Consider the following 16548-nt stretch of genomic DNA (forward strand, 5'->3'; position numbering starts at 1 on the left):
CTTTTTTATAGGGTCTATCACAGCAGCACTGTGATGTTTTTTAAATCTTAAAGGCATAGTTTACCTAAATTATAAAATCAAATATTGTCTTTCTTACCAAATCACGTATTTCTGTCTTCCCATGTCCATATACTGCTTACAGGGGTAACACCCAAACCAGACCAGCAACGTTGCGTCAACGAGTGTTGCAAAATAAATGTACACGTTATTGGGTGAACTGTCTTTTTTTTTAGCTTTAAAGAGGCAGTGAAGTTAAATTATATTTCCACATTATGAGGTCGAAATAACACTATGGAATTGTGAAAAAGATTTTTGTGTAAACACTGTTTCAAAATGCCTGGAATGTCAGGCTGTTCAGGTGGGATGGAGCTTTTGGCCCACGTCATGAAGTCACAACGGGATCTGAGTTATTTTCAGTAAATAAACACAGTTATTTATTAGACACATAGTGATGATTTATAGTGATGCATGTGGACTTGAACTGTACTTCATATGAACTGTATCCTCACTAAAGGCGGTTTGGCTGTATATGAAGCCCGCATCCCTCCCACAGTCCCCAGATCTGAGTAAACCATCTGAGTCATCCAACAAGATTAACAGTGATTATTCTAACATTGATGACTGAGCTCAGCCAGACAGCCAGACAGGGAGACCAATCTACACCAGATCAGAGACTTAGTTCTCCTCTTCTTCATCTTCTCTCAAATTGTTTGCATTTCAAATGTGACCCTCTTTCCTTTATAGTGCACTCCTTTTAACCAAAACCCTATGGGCCCTTGTCAAAAGTAGTGCACTATGTAGGGAATAGGGTGCCATTTGGGATGCAGTCTTTAACTTACAATATGTTGAGACTGACTGACAGAGCTTGCTCTCATAATATCTGAGATAATCTAGTCAACACCTCGTACACATATTAATTCATCTCGTCCTCCATCCGGCTCCCTATATGCGGGAGCAATATTGCCTGTGGACGAGGTTACATTTGAAGGACCTGCTGTAACAGCAATTTAAAAACAGGCAAAGTAGCACTTATTGATTTGTTTTGTCTTTCAAACATTCATTACATCACTTTTTACGTTCATCACTTTTATGATGGCCTAGTTAATTCCTGTCAATGAGCCTGAAAAGTTCCAGGTTGACCGGAGACTCTGGTGGCTACAGAGAAGTATAAAGTACCAGTTTATAGTACCAGAGGGATATATAGTACCAGTTTATAGTACCAGAGGGATATATAGTACCAGTTTATAGTACCAGAGGGGTATATAGTACCAGTTTATAGTACCAAAGAAGTGTAAAGTACCTGTTTATAGTACCAGAGGGATATATAGTACCAGTTTATAGTACCAAAGAAGTATAAAGTACCCGTTTATATTACCAGAGGGATATATAGTACCAGTTTATAGTACCAGAGGGATATTTAACTAAGCAAGTCAATATATAGTGATGCACAGGTCATTGTCACACAGGATATACAGTACCAGTTTATGTAATAGCCAGTAGACAGCCATGCTACGTTGGGCAAGGCTTGTATAGTGCCGTCATCTGGATGCTCCCCTTATCTTCAATATCAGCAGTCAATGCCTGGTCCTCAGAGGTCAAAAGTTGGTCCTCAGAGGTCAAGAGCTGGTCCTCAGAGGTCAAGACCTGGTCCTCAGAGGTCAAGAGCTGGTCATCAGGTCTCACATCTATATCATAGGCCTCTGAGCTGGCGAGATCACAGGCCCTGGGGGTGGGGTCATCCTCACAGGCCCCTACTGCAGGGGTATCCCCATGGGCGGAGTTACTAGACTTGTGGGAGGAGCTCTGAGAGTTGGTGGGACTGAGCTGCACAGCAGTGGTGTCCTGCAGCGTGTGCTCGCTCGTCTCCATCTCAAATGTGACGCCGGCCCCTATCCGCGTCCGACCCCAGCTCTCGTCCCCCTTGGCCTTGCCGGCATTGTGGGTTGGTGGCCGCCGCCCACACACACAGCACGCCCCAAAAAAGGACAGGGCCACAAGTAGGAGGAGGGGCCCGATGATGATGGGTGGGTTGCTGGTGGGGATGAAGGACTTGAAAGCAAAGGCCCCCACCAGGGTGATGTTGATGCCCGCCAGCATAATGCACAAGCCACAGGCGCAGCACAGGGCCGGGGAGGGGAGACTCTGGGGCCGTTTCCCGAATACCGTTTTGGGCCCCGAGCTCTTATCGGGAAGGACCATCTCTCCAGGCTTTATGTTGTATACTGTCGAATTCAGATATTTTGAGGATTGCATATTACTTAATTATTTTATGGTGTCAGCTAAAATACAATTTAATAGTCTTGATTAATGACAACATAATCCAGTCTGAGTTTTCTCTGCCCTACAAAAGATAGACAGAAGAGTCAGATGGTGTGTTCCTGTCATAGACATAGGTTTTCGACAAAATAAATCATTGTCACACAGGTCTAAAGGCAACTGACATTGAGGGAGAAAAGCTGATGCATTATGCATACATGACGTGTAATAAATGCTACAAAGACTAGATAAATCAACAGTATTATTATCTTCAGCTCTGCAACATATTGATGCCTAGTTTTTTCACAGAGAATAAGAAATTCTGATTTTCTTGTCTTTTGTTCATATATATATTCCTAAGTACACAATGAACAAGTACACTGGGTTCTGATATGTTCGCAGACGATCATTTATATTTTGAAGAGGTATTGGTCTTATATTACATGGTTAAAAGTGTATTAGACTACATAAATATATGTCTTAGACTGACACATAGCCAATAAACTGGAGCATTTTGACAGATTAGATTACCCTGATAAAACAATAAAAAATATAATTACCATTACAGGAGTTATTTTATTTAAATGGTCGTTTAAAGACCAGTTTATATTCTATAATCACTGATTGGCAATTGGACTATTCACTCAGAACAGAAAATATTTCATATTCTTTTGGTGATGAAAACAAATACGTCACTGACAGCAATTGCTTTTACTTACATATGATGAGTCCCATAGTTCAGGTAATCTTGTTTGAAATACAACACTATTCCCGTCGTTTGTCTTATTTCAATCGAGTCGTGGACTTTCCATGACACTCTTCTCGTGAGATCGCTCACCCAAGCAGGTGGAATTACGACAGAGGAAAAGAGAAGAGCGCTCATGAGTTTCGTGCTTGGTTAACCACTAGGGGCGCCATATGAGCGTCATTCACTGATGAACACACACAAGTACAGCGAGACTAATGGTTGAACAAACCAACACAGACACGTGCATTTAAACAAATACAAAAAATAAAACATTTATTCGAGATATCTGTAGAAATCGATTATGAAAGGAAATTATATATTTTGCAGGAATTGAAAGAGCCCAATATGTATTATGGGGATAGTTATTGTTCATTTGGATGATTAATTAAGCAAATGCTTTGGATATAATCAAACTCTGATAGAAGCACTGTGAAATATTGCTTGCTTAGAAAACCATCCAGACATATAGCCCAGATAAACTCTACCACTCTTTGTTCTGAATTACCCACAATGAAACAAAGCATGATTCTGAACTACCCACAATGCAACAAAGCATGATTCTGAACTACCCACCCCATACAGTGCAACAAAGCATGATTCTGAACTACTATCCCACACTCAGTGGTACAAAGTACTTACGTAAAAATACTTTAAAGTACTAGTAGGTTTTTGGGATATCTGTACTTTATTATTTCTATTTTCTAGAACTTTTACTTCACTTGCATTCCTAAAGAAAATAATGTACTTTTTACTTCATACATTTTCCCTGACACCTAAAAGTACTCGTTACATGTTGAATGCTTAGCGGGACAGGAAAATGGTTCAATTCACGCACTTATCAAGAGAACGTGATCATCCTTGCTACCTCTGATCTGGCTGACTCACTAAACACAAATGCATCGCTTGTAAATGACGTCCGAGTGTTGGAGTATACCCCTGGCTTACTGTACATTTTTAAAATAAGAAAATGGTTGTCTGCTTTGCTGAAAATATGGAATTTGAAATGTACTTTTACTTTTGATACTTAAGTATATATTAGCAATTGTATTTACTTTTGATACTACAGTATATTTAGAACCAAATACTACCTTTTTACTCAAGTAGTATTTTACTGGGTGACTTTCACTTGAGTATCTTTCTATTAAGGGATCTTTACTTTTACTCAAGTATGACAATTGGGTACTTTTTCCACCACTGCCCATACAGTGCAACAAAGCACGATTCTGAACTATCCACCCAACATACATTGCAACAAAGCATGATGTCTTCCTCTCCAGCTTGTGTGTGTACATCTCCCTCGAGGATGGCATAAGATTTTACTAGACACTCTTATCCAAAGCTACTCTCTGCGGGAATTGAACCCACAACCCTAGCATTGCAAGTGGCATGCTCTACCAACTGAGCTACAAGGGACCATAACAGTGTCTGCTCGTATATCTTCACTGTTACCTTCTTCCTTTATGTGCTCTAGACCAACTCCCATACTCCTCTTCCCTGTTACCTTCTTCCTTTAGGTGCTCTAGACCAACCCCCATACTCCTCTCTTCCCTGTTACCTTCTTCCTTTAGGTGATCTAGACCAACTCCCATACTCCTCTCTTCCCTGTTACCTTCTTCCTTTAGGTGCTCTAGACCAACCCCCATACTCCTCTCTTCCCTGTTACCTTCTTCCTTTAGGTGCTCTAGACCAACTCCCATACTCCTCTCTTCCCTGTTACCTTCTTCCTTTAGGTGCTCTAGACCAACTCCCATACTCCTCTCTTCCCTGTTACCTTCTTCCTTTAGGTGCTCTAGACCAACTCCCATACTCCTCTCTTCCCTGTTACCTTCTTCCTTTAGGTGCTCTAGACCAACCCCCATACTCCTCTCTTCCCTGTTACCTTCTTCCTTTAGGTGCTCTAGACCAACCCCCATACTCCTCTTCCCTGTTACCTTCTTCCTTTAGGTGCTCTAGACCAACCCCCATACTCCTATTCCCTGTTACCTTCTCCCTTTAGGTGCTCTAGACCAACCCCCATACTCCTCTCTTCCCTGTTACCTTCTTCCTTTAGGTGCTCTAGACCAACCCCCATACTCCTCTTCCCTGTTACCTTCTTCCTTTAGGTGCTCTAGACCAACCCCCATACTCCTCTCTTCCCTGTTACCTTCTTCCTTTAGGTGCTCTAGACCAACCCCCATACTCCTCTCTTCCCTGTTACCTTCTTCCTTTAGGTGCTCTAGACCAACCCCCATACTCCTCTTCCCTGTTACCTTCTTCCTTTAGGTGCTCTAGACCAACCCCCATACTCCTCTCTTCCCTGTTACCTTCTTCCTTTAGGTGCTCTAGACCAACCCCCATACTCCTCTCTTCACTGTGTGGTCAGGTGAATCACAATCATCCATGTCCCCGTTTCATTCACACGCTACAATAGGCAACTGGTGAGTGATGGGCCCGAAATAAACCCATTCAATCAGTTCTTCCAGCCATAAACTGAGCAGTCTCTGTTTATGTACTGAACCTAGAGTACATGTACTGAACCTAGAAGAACAGTCAATCTGCCTAACTTGTTACATGATGTCAGAGTTCTGCCTAGAAGTCAGAGAAAGAAGAATTTCGTAAGAAAGAATTGGGTTTTATTGGGAAAACAGCATACCACAGGGGCTATTGATGTGCAACATTGTAAGAACATTTGCCATAAGACCTCATACACATAGGTTATAAGGTATTTAGCTGCATAGCTTATGCCAATGAATGCATCTTATCCCATCTGATTTGAGTTTAGTGTTTGTCCCAAATGGCACCATATTCCCTATGTAGTGCCCTACTTTTGACCAGGGCCTATGGGCTATAGGGTGCCATCTGGGACTAATGAGAGTGAGAGGGCTTTACCATAGCCACTGGGAGATCCCTAATGTGTGTTGCACCTTCTCTGACGGAGAGTCCGTGCCCGCTTAGGAAGGCCCCCTGGTTGCTATAGCGATTGAGTATCCATGGCAACCGGGGGAGATCCAGGCATTGGGTACAAGCCGTTTTACATGGGGGTGGGGGATGCAATACATGAAGTTAAAGGTTGAGGGGAATAAGTGCTAGACTTCCATCAGTGTCCCCACATTAATAAAATGACAAGCTCTTAAGAGTTGAAACAGTCAAACTGGTAGAGGTAAATCAAATAATTTCAGTAACCAAAGAGCATTTCAGTAACCAAAGAGCATTTCAGTAACTATGTTACACAGGCTGAAATGGCCGTCTGACCAATTTATGCTTAAAAACCTGAAACCAAATTAATGTGACATGCTAGCATTCACAGTCGTCACAAGTTATTTCTATTAGTCTCTATGGTTTCTTTGGCACACTTATTCAGATCCATTTGCTGACAAACCAACCGACAATACACAAATAAAACTACTACTAAAAAAACTGATATAAAACTATAATTCCCTTTCCGCCAGAGAAAGGTATATTTATCATGGCATCCCCTCTGGAATATAAAATATATAAAAAATAAAGTTATGGACGTTTAAAAAAACACAATATTAAAAAACAAAAAGACATTTCCAGATTTCTATATCACTTAAACAGATTCTAACAATATTCAGTGAAGTGTGAATAGCCAAAATAGTAATTAATTTGTGTAAAAAGAAAGCTGCAGGTTATTAGTGGTATGACTGAAAATAAGTTAAAAACATTTGAAGCAAGCAATGGCAGAATGGTCCTGTAATCATTTTGAAAAAATGTGTAAAGACATCATACAAATTCTAGCTTGGTCCCCAGATCTGTTTGTGGCATCATGTCAACTCTTTGTAATGTCATGTTTTGCATGACATTAAGTGACAACATAACACAAACAAACTGGCAACCAGGCTAGTGCAATTCAGGTTTCTGAGGTAATCCTTATAGTTTATCAATACTTCAAATATGTCTAAAAAAATAAAAATACTGATGAAATGCAATCATATCAAATAATCTCAAAATACATATGACGAGTGAGTTGTTTCAAAGTATAGAAGTGTTCCAGGTAGCTGATGTTTCGATAAGGAGATAAGAAATGGAATTTCAGGGTGATTCAAATAATAAAATGCTTTTCAAATGAATGATGCACTCTCAAATCATTCAGTAACCCATCTTCCACAAGCACAATGTCTTAAAAGTTCTAGGCCAAACAATCACATTCAACATACTGTAGATATCGACCCGTGTCAATAATAGGGCCCCAGAATGCTTACTAGGATAATCAAGGACAGAGTCCATTCCCTGAATACCAGGCCATAGTCACAGTGTCTGCTTGCCTTGCAATTATTGGCTTGCAGAATTCTCAAAACATTCCAAAAAATATTCCAGAAATCCTGCATGAAAAATTAGAGGTTGGATGCTTCATCCCTGCTGTTTCCAAAAATCCTAAAACTGGGATTTCTGGAAAAACCAGGACATTTTGGGAAAGTTTTGAAACCCTCCTCACAGCCTATGTATGACCATCCCTAAAAACAGGTTCATTAAGGGACTGAAAAGTAATGCTCTACTTTTGCAGCATTCAGTAACTCTATAAATAACGCTAAAACCTTTTCACAACTTGACCAACACAACGTAAATTAAAATGTTTTTTGAAAATTAAAAGGATTTTTACAATAAGACAGGCTAGCTACATGTACTGTACGTGTATTAAATGCCCCATGCGGACATCATCAAGAATCCATTCCTAACGGAAATAACCGTGCAATTAAGTATAGCTAGCATAAAGCAACCATCACTAGCAGTCTTAACCATAGAAAAATAATCACTAGAACAGGCTTAGACCCATTTTAGTCACTATTCCTATCGTCTTAACATGGGATTGCGCTCTGTATAGACTGAGGTTATTATCAAATGCAAGAAACTACCTCAACCCAAACTAATCACTGAAACAAAGCTGGGACTCAGTGTGTGTTAGCTTAGTAGAGGATAAAAGTGCTTCCCTTTGTGCTCCGGTCTCTGTTTCTAGGTGATAAGAAGACCACTGGCCATGAGAGCTTGGACAATGAGGCTACCAACCCTGTGAAGCTACACAGGAGTCTCCTGCCAACGGAAGCTATCGTCCATCTCAGATGGTGTGACATGGTAAACACCACGTAGAGAGGAAGAGAAACTAGCACCAGGATGGAGGGAACAGAGGAGAAATAAAAGAGGGGAAAGGGAGGCACAAAGAGCCTGGCAGCAGTTCTGAGGCTGACATGGTTAAATCAGAGAATCTGACCCTGTTGGGATCTTAGAAGCACACGACTATATTAGAAGGATAAACCAGGTGCGAGGGAACTCCGAGCCTGCAGTAGCACCAAAACGGGGTCTTCCTGGGGTTAAACCAGGAGCTGGTTAGGTGACGAGAGTGTCGAGGTTGTCGTCATCAGCAGGCAGGAAGTCCTGGGTGGTGCGCTGAGCGTTGGACTGTGCCCGTCTGCGAGCCAGCCGGGAGTTGGAGGGGGGCGAAAGCCTCATGGAGGTCACAATGGTGGTGACCACTTCCTCCTGCTCCTCGTCATGCTGCGACAGCTGGCGATTGAAGGCGATGGCGTCGGCGGCAAACTGGGTCAGGTCTTTGGTGCTGCTGTTCCTGTAGAGAACGAGCAGACGATCAGTCAGAGATTGATCCAATTATAGATCACACGTTTAGCTCTAGGAGACATACACTCAATTTGTCAGGAACACTCCTAAATCTAATTGTGTCCGATGTTTTCAGGCCTCAAAATGTCAAGTTGAGTCCATTATGCTACTTTGTAGGTCTGGGAAAAAAACTTTGATTTTGAAGTGTAACGTCCCTTCAACAATTGAATTTATTAGCCATCTGCTGTAATGTACCTCACATTCTGTGAAATGAGCAATGAGTGGATTACCTTTGGAGGAAGTGTGGGGTTGGGAGACCTCTCTCTGGTGCATTCTAGGGGAAAATAAATAACACAAATAAGATATAACAGGAAAACGGAATCCATTTATTTTAATTGTACCTTTTCCTTTACAGATATACAGTTTGAAGGAAATGTACTGGTGAAAACAAGCCCGCTGGTTTCTTGGATGTCTCTTTCACACATTCAGCCTTCTTAGATCAGTGTAGAATAGACGAGGCAAGAAAGCCACTTCAGAATATTGACATCCACCGGGAACAACATAAAGTACAGACCTGGGTTCATATACTGTTTAGGGTATTTCAATTGATTTCAAAAGTAATTTGGAACTTAAGTATTTGGATATTTTTTCTTTGAAACAAGTAGTATTGGAATATATTTGGAAACACTTGTTTAGTAATGACACATACATACATTACATACATACATACATACATATACTGCTCAAAAAAAATAAAGGGAATACTAAAATAACACATCCTAGATCTGAATGAATGAAATATTCTTATTAAATACTTTTTTCTTTACATAGTTGAATGTGCTGACAACAAAATCACACAAAAATTATCAATGGAAATCAAATGTATCAACCCATGGAGGTCTGGATTTGGAGTCACACTCAAAATTAAAGTGGAAAACCACACTACAGGCTGATCCAACTTTGATGTAATGTCCTTAAAACAAGTCAAAATGAGGCTCAGTAGTGTGTGTGGCCTCCACGTGCCTGTATGACCTCCCTACAACGCCTGGGCATGCTCCTGATGAAGTGGCAGATGGTCTCCTGAGGAATCTCCTCCCAGACCTGGACTAAAGCATCCGCCAACTCCTGGACAGTCTGTGGTGCAAAGTGGCGTTGGTGGATGGAGCGAGACATGATGTCCCAGATGTGCTCAATTGGATTCAGGTCTGGGGAACGGGCGGGCCAGTCCATAGCATCAATGCCTTCCTCTTTCAGGAACTGCTGACACACTCCAGCCACATGAGGTCTAGCATTGTCTTGCATTAGGGCCAACCGCACCAGCATAAGGTCTCACAAGGGGTCTGAGGATCTCATCTCTGTATCTAATGGCAGTCAGGCTACCTCTGGCGGGCACATGGAGGGCTGTGCGGCCCCCCAATGAAATGCCACCCCACACCATGACTGACCCACCGCCAAACCGGTTATGCTGGAGGATGTTGCAGGCAACAGAACGTTCTCCACGGCGTCTCCAGACTGTCACATGTGCTCAGTGTGAACCTGCTTTCATCTGTGAAGAGCACAGGGCGCCAGTGGCGAATTTGCCAATCTTGGTGTTCTCTGGCAAATGGCAAACGTCCTGCACAACCCCATAAGCACAACCCCCACCTGTGGACGTCGGGCCCTCATGAAATCTTTTTCTGACCATTTGAGCAGACACATGCACATTTGTGGCCTGCTGGAGGTCATCTTGCAGGTCTCTGGCAGTGCTCCTCCTGCTCCTCCTTGCACAAAGGCGGAGGTAGCGGTCCTGCTGCTGGGTTGTTGCCCTCCTACGGCCTCCTCCATGTCTCCTGATGTACTGGCCTGTCTCCTGGTAGCGCTTCCATGCTCTGGACACTACTCTGACAGACACAGCAAACCTTTTTGCCACAGCTCGCATTGATGTTCCATCCTGGATGAGTTGCACTACCTGAGCCACTTGTGTGGGTTGTAGACTCAGTCTCATGCTACCACTAGAGTGAAAGCACCGCCAGCATTCAAAAGTGACCAAACATCAGCCAGGAAGCATAGGAACTGAGAAGTGGTCTGTGGTCACCACCTGCAGAACCACTCCTTTATTGGGGGTGTCTTGCTAATTGCCTATAATTTCCACCTGTTGTCTATTCCATTTGCACAACAGCATGTGAAATTTATTGTCAATCAGTGTTGCTTCCTAAGTGATTGACTTGGAGTTACATTGTGATGTTTAAGTGTTCCCGTTATTTTTTTGAGCAGTGTGTTAATATATATATATATATATATTTTTTTTTTTAAATACTCAAATACACAATATTTAAACAAATAATTAAATTAAATGCATTTCAACCAGGTCTGTTTGGTATTTGAAATGTATTTTCAAATACTTATTTCAAAATACTAGGCTATTTACAGGAAATTATTTGAAAGTACTTTCAAATACTTCCAATAGAAGTAGGTGATTCGAGCCACATTATTAGAAAATACTCAGATACACAGAAAATAAGTATTCAATAACAAATAATAGACATGTATTTGAACACAGTGTACAGAAGGGTTAGGAAATTGACACTCACCCCCTGCACCCAGGAGTGCTGCAGGACCTGGGCAGCACTGAGGCGGAGGGTGGCATCCCGCACCAGCAGCCTGGAGATGAGGTCCTTGGCCTGGGCAGAGATGTGGGCCCAGTCCTTCTCTGGGAACTCATACTGGCCATCCTGGATGTTGTCAAACAGATTCTTCTGCAGGGGTGGGACACAATATATTAAAAGGGAAAATCATGAATAATATTTTGGGCATTCACTTATGACATGAATCAGAAACAATTTCTAAATTACTATACATTTTTATGAATTATAATGGTTATAACACCAATAAATGCATGGCATATTTTTTTTAAATTATTTTTTATAAACGGTCTCGAAGGTCCAGAGTTTGTGTTCCTTCGAGACAGACATCTACAGCACTATTTAAAAAAAAATCTAAGGTGAACTGGGGGTTTGAAGAAGACTGGTGATGGCTTGTGTACCTGGCAGGTACGGCAGGTCTCTCCACGGTCCCAGCCACAGTCAGTCCCACAATGACCAGTGAAGGGGGGGCTTCCGCTGAGCAGAATATAGAGGATGACCCCCAGGCTCCAGAGGTCACAACGCTTGTCGTAGAACGATGCCTCGTCTGTGAACACCTCCACCACCTCTGGAGCCATGTACTCTGCCGAGCCACACTGAGTCGGGGAAACCAAACACCGTGAGGACATATGTCAAATCAAATTTGATTTAAAATTGCAACACTCTTTACAGTAAAAATTTAAAATTTGCACTTAGGGACAATTAAGACTTTGCCAGACGAACAGATAAGACACACAAATATCAGGGTTAGTGGTAGGTTCAGGTTGTGGTTTTTACCGGTGTGGTGAGCTCTGGAGTGGTGATTGGAATACAGGCACTGCTAAGCTTCACTCCACTGCCCAAGTCAAAGTCACAGATTTTCACCGGAGACACCTGCAGGGGGAGAGAAAAATAGCAAGCATTCACTAGCTATAACCACAACAACTGTTTGGCAAACATGACATTTTCTACAGAAAACATATGTTGTTGTTCCGTAGCACATTGGAGGAAACAAAGGTTACCTGGTCAGTAGACTCACACAGGATGTTCTCTGGCTTTAGGTCCCGGTGGGCGATACCTGTAGAACAGAGCATGTTTATGAGGAAACAATCACACTGTAATTCGATACAGGCACAGCCCCATGTTCAGGGGTCCTACCTTTGTTGTGGAGGAAGTGGAGAGCTTTGGAGATGTCCCTGACCACACGGCTGGCCTCCAGCTCATCAAAGTGCTTACGGTTCTGGATGTGAGTCAGAATGGAGCCTGTATGGGTAAAGAGGAGAGCTTTTAGGAGGAGAGAGAGGAGAGCATTCAGGAGCAGAGAGCTTTCAGAGAAACACCTAATAGTTTCATGTAATCTGGGTCATGTTCATTAGACCACAAAGCACCACCATGTTTTGCAACAGAAAACAACATTGAACTTGTCCAATAAAAACACTTACAGCAGTATCTCCCCAGTTTACCTTTTTCTTCAATTTTATGCATAATGAACATGACCCACCTTCACCCTCACAAAAGTGGGATAATATGGTAAAAACAGGAAGACATACCTCCACGCAACTTCTCAAACACCAAGTAGAAGCAGGAGTCATCTTCAAAAAACTGTATTAGTTCCAGAATGTTCCTGAAAATGTTAATAGGAACACATTAGTGGGTGACTTTTTTTGTTGTAATTATTATTTAACCTTCAGAACATTCACTTTGTAGAGTGAAAGAGCACACACTTGTTGCCCTGGCACTGGTAAAGGGTCTCCACTTCACGGAAGACGCGGCTGCGACTGTGCCCCGCGTTCTTCTCAATGATCTGAGACAAAACCAAATAGACACAGGTATCAGTGAGTGAAGAAAGCTTAAGTCACAGAACAATGAGCTTGATGTATAAAATTTTCCCAGCATTGGGAAAATATGGAATCAGATGGATTTTGGCTGACATTCTGCATATTTTCTCATCAATTAAAAATTTGATCTCAATAGTTTTCTGTTCCCAAAACTAAAATATGTGAGGCCAAAGTGGACTAAGTTTTGCAGACTTTACCCTTTGCCAAAGTTTCAAAAAATTACGTGGTCTAGGAGTCCAAGGGCGAATTGAGCTATTTCACAAGTGCACTTCACAGGCGTTCCCTAACGGAAATATGCAACTACATGCTAGAACGCACCAATAGGATCTCATTAGCTCGTGCTCTGCCTACCTCCTGCTAGTTCTGCCAACTATGATTAACTTGCTCCCATTTGAAACGGCAGGCTGTGGGTCTATCTTGGATTAGTTATAAAAAAATCTTTGGCTTAGTGGGTGGTATACGTGCACATCCATAAAACAAAAAAAGATGTCCCAAGTGCTGGATCAGAGAGGACAATGTAGAACAAAAAGCTAATCTGCACACTGTTATGACGCTTAACTGTTTAATAGGACAACGTTTGGACCACAAACCGGGCAAAGAAAACACTGTTTGGGGTTGAAACAGCATCAGTTAGTGACTAATTATACTTCAACTACCCTGGAATGACAATAAAACCTTTGCATGTGTTGTATGACATTCATCACAAGTCCCATATGTCCTCTATGCACCCTGGTCAAAAGTAGTGCCCTGAATAGGGAACCGTTTCATACGCAGCCTCCGACTCACCTTCACAGCATATTCATTCCCATTCTGAAGACTGATGCATCCTTGGACCTTTGCATATGCACCCTGACCCAGCATTTCATCTGTCAGTTTGTACAGGTCTGGAGAAAAGAGAAACGCACAAAAGCCTGTCTCTGGTATCTATGGTGTGGGTGCATTTATTAAAACTCTAGATTTTGAATGACATGAGTGATTGGATATTTGACAGGCTTGTCTGATTTATATGCAAAATGATTACCGTTGAAGTTTCCTGTAAAGCTGTCTGTTGCTCTTGACCTCCTTTTCTTCTTCTTTGGTTTGGCTGAGTTTGGAATGCTTACTGGCTGGGTGGCTTCCATTGGTTTGGCTGAGTCTAGAATGCTTACTGGCTGGGTGGCTTCCATTGGTTTGGCTGAGTCTAGAATGCTTACTGGCTGGGTGGCTTCCATTGGTTTGGCTGAGTCTAGAATGCTTACTGGCTGGGTGGCTTCCATTGGTTTGGCTGAGTCTGGGACGCTTACTGGCTGGCAAGCTTCCACCTCTGTATAAACAAGTCGACTGTTAATTCACGTCAACCACAGTTACATTGTAAAATATTGCTTGAATTGCAAAGTGTTTGCAACATGCATACTGACTAACATCTATTGACTATGTGCCAATCAACAAAAATAAAATGTTTTCTTAAATTGTGAATGATTGTTTAAAACTGTGACACATTGATAGAGCCTTGAATGGATTAACTATGTTAAGCAAATAAATGATTGCTTAAAGCATAGTGTGTGCGATGTGTATATTGACTAACATGTAGGACTGCTATGTGCCAATTTGATAGCAAAGCAGACAGGGAGAAGCTGGTTGTGGAGCTGGGTCAGTATCCACAAAGCATCGGAGTAGAAGTGCTGATCTAAGATTGGTCCATATAAATCTTATTCGTTATGATCTAAAAGGTACTGCTACTGATAGGGCCCTGGTCAGAGGCCTGAAGTGCAGTACCTGGAGGGCCCTTTGAGAGGTGCTGTCTCTCCTCTGTGGCAGTGGGGGGCACCACATTCTGCTGTTCCCCACAGCTGTCCCCTACTGGGCCAAGGGCCAGAGAGTTACTCTGTAACTGAAAGAGAGAGAGAGTGGGGAGAGAAAGTGTGAAAGTGAGAGCAGAGCCAGAGAGATCAGGTGGTGGAGAGGGACAGAAAGAACAAGAAGAAGCACAGTGTGTCACTTTTGTTCTTAGAGTACCAGTGCAGTCCTAAACCAATGTCAAATCTACTGATATGGCATATTCTAGATAAAATAACAATACAGTATAATTAGAACCAAGCTTCTGGTTTAAAACAAGGTTATCTCCCCCTGTGGCAGCCTGCCAATAGGGTAAACTGAAATGCAAACACAAACAGGAAAGCTTACAAAGACCTTATCTGACCCTGGATATTCCCAAACACACTTTCACATCCAGTGATAGCATAGGCATATTTGTACTACTCATTGAAAATGATGCAACATATCCAGTATAACCTTAAGATAAGCATAATTACTGGCAGTCTGTTACTACTAGAAGCTACTCTTGTCTGAGCAACAGGAAAGGATAAGGGAAGTAACAAGTGTGACAAAACCAGAAGCTATGACAAGTTTGTAAAATAGCTAGTTAGCTAGCTATTTCTGACAGCAATATTGATTTACCTGGAGAGAGTGCTGGAAGGCTTGCAACTCTGCCACCGTGCTCTGCCTCACCATATCTGCCAACTGAAGAAAAAAAAACGAAACATTTCAGATAGGTAGCACGTTTTCGAGTAGCGAGCTAGTAAAGTCATATCGGTGGGGGCAGAAACAGGGAGAGAGTATTCAAAGTTACACTAAGGAATTCCATCAGTGATGATGCGATGTGTTTTCACTTGAACACTCATTCCAGAACTGGTTGGACCTTTCCTTACACACATAAGCCGGGCGGTTTTTTGTAACGTTGGTGTTATTCTGCTAGCTGTAGGTTATATGTCAAACCTATCTGGATAATTGGGTGAGTTATTGAGTCATTCCAGAAAACTCAGCTCCAAATATGCTGATTAAAGCAGCCACGACTTGGTCGTGCCTGACTGGAGGCGGCAAAAATACAGCTACTTAGCTACCACGTTATAGTTAGTTCAATCAATCAGTCAGCAAAAGTAGACTATGCAATCACACACATTAGCTAGCTAACTATAGTAAAGATACTCATAAGGTTATAAACAGGTCGACCTTATTAGCTGTCTAGCTAGCTAGCAATCCATATATCAGCTCAGTCATAACGATGTTCAGAAAATAATTGTATCAGATGAGTGTGTTATGAAAAGCCAAAACAAATACATTTGCGCTAGCTAGCTACAGTAACGTTACATAGTTAACTATTTTCCGTTGGCGAGTTACTATGTCACCTAATCCGTCTTGCTAATGACGTTATGAATTACTGATGATATTAAAAAAGATATATCTAACCTGGAGTCTGTGTCCAAACAGGCCGAAATCCTCCTCCAGAGCCTCTGTCATCCTCTGGGGTTTGCGGTGAGTCGGGGTGGACAACAGAGTGAAATCCAGCTAGTGACGTAAGGCGGTAAACGCAGAGCTCCCGCCTCCTGCATGTCCTGTAGTTTATTCATTGGACGAAAAGAATAAACCACTAGGGACGTCAGGTATTGCAAAACAACTTCCCCTATTTCATAATATAGGGAATTTCTGGTGTATGACAGCACTCTCATTCATAGAAAATATACTAGTAGTAGCAAGGTAGGTTATATTATAGTCTAAGGCGTCGTATTTAAGTTAAATA

The 16548-nt window shown here is 42.1% G+C and overlaps 2 protein-coding genes across 3 annotated transcripts; both read right to left on the reverse strand.

The window, feature by feature from the left end:
- Positions 1–1509: 1509 nt before the first annotated feature.
- Positions 1510–2232, reverse strand: LOC118400678 (transmembrane protein 275-like). The gene has a single exon (XM_035797689.2). The coding sequence runs from the start codon at positions 2197–2199 to the stop codon at positions 1510–1512; it is 690 nt and encodes a 229-aa protein (XP_035653582.1). The 5' UTR covers positions 2200–2232.
- A 3362-nt stretch (positions 2233–5594) lies between these two features.
- Positions 5595–16527, reverse strand: mknk1 (MAPK interacting serine/threonine kinase 1). Of its 2 annotated transcripts, XM_052475290.1 has the most exons (15): positions 16218–16527; positions 15429–15491; positions 14748–14862; positions 14176–14295; positions 14014–14085; positions 13779–13876; positions 12879–12958; positions 12705–12778; positions 12313–12417; positions 12177–12232; positions 11953–12048; positions 11577–11771; positions 11125–11289; positions 8845–8888; positions 5595–8564 (listed from the first exon to the last, which is right to left on the reverse strand). In XM_052475290.1, exons 1-15 carry the CDS (start codon positions 16266–16268, stop codon positions 8327–8329), a joined length of 1572 nt encoding a protein of 523 aa, XP_052331250.1. In that variant the 5' UTR covers positions 16269–16527; the 3' UTR covers positions 5595–8326. The 2 variants fall into 2 exon arrangements, with proteins under 2 accessions (XP_052331250.1, XP_035655017.2); XM_035799124.2 differs by having other exon boundaries at positions 14014–14295.
- Positions 16528–16548: the final 21 nt, after the last annotated feature.

The sequence above is a fragment of the Oncorhynchus keta genome, chromosome 22 (genome assembly GCF_023373465.1).
Source record: "Oncorhynchus keta strain PuntledgeMale-10-30-2019 chromosome 22, Oket_V2, whole genome shotgun sequence".
NCBI classification, from domain to species: domain Eukaryota; kingdom Metazoa; phylum Chordata; class Actinopteri; order Salmoniformes; family Salmonidae; genus Oncorhynchus; species Oncorhynchus keta.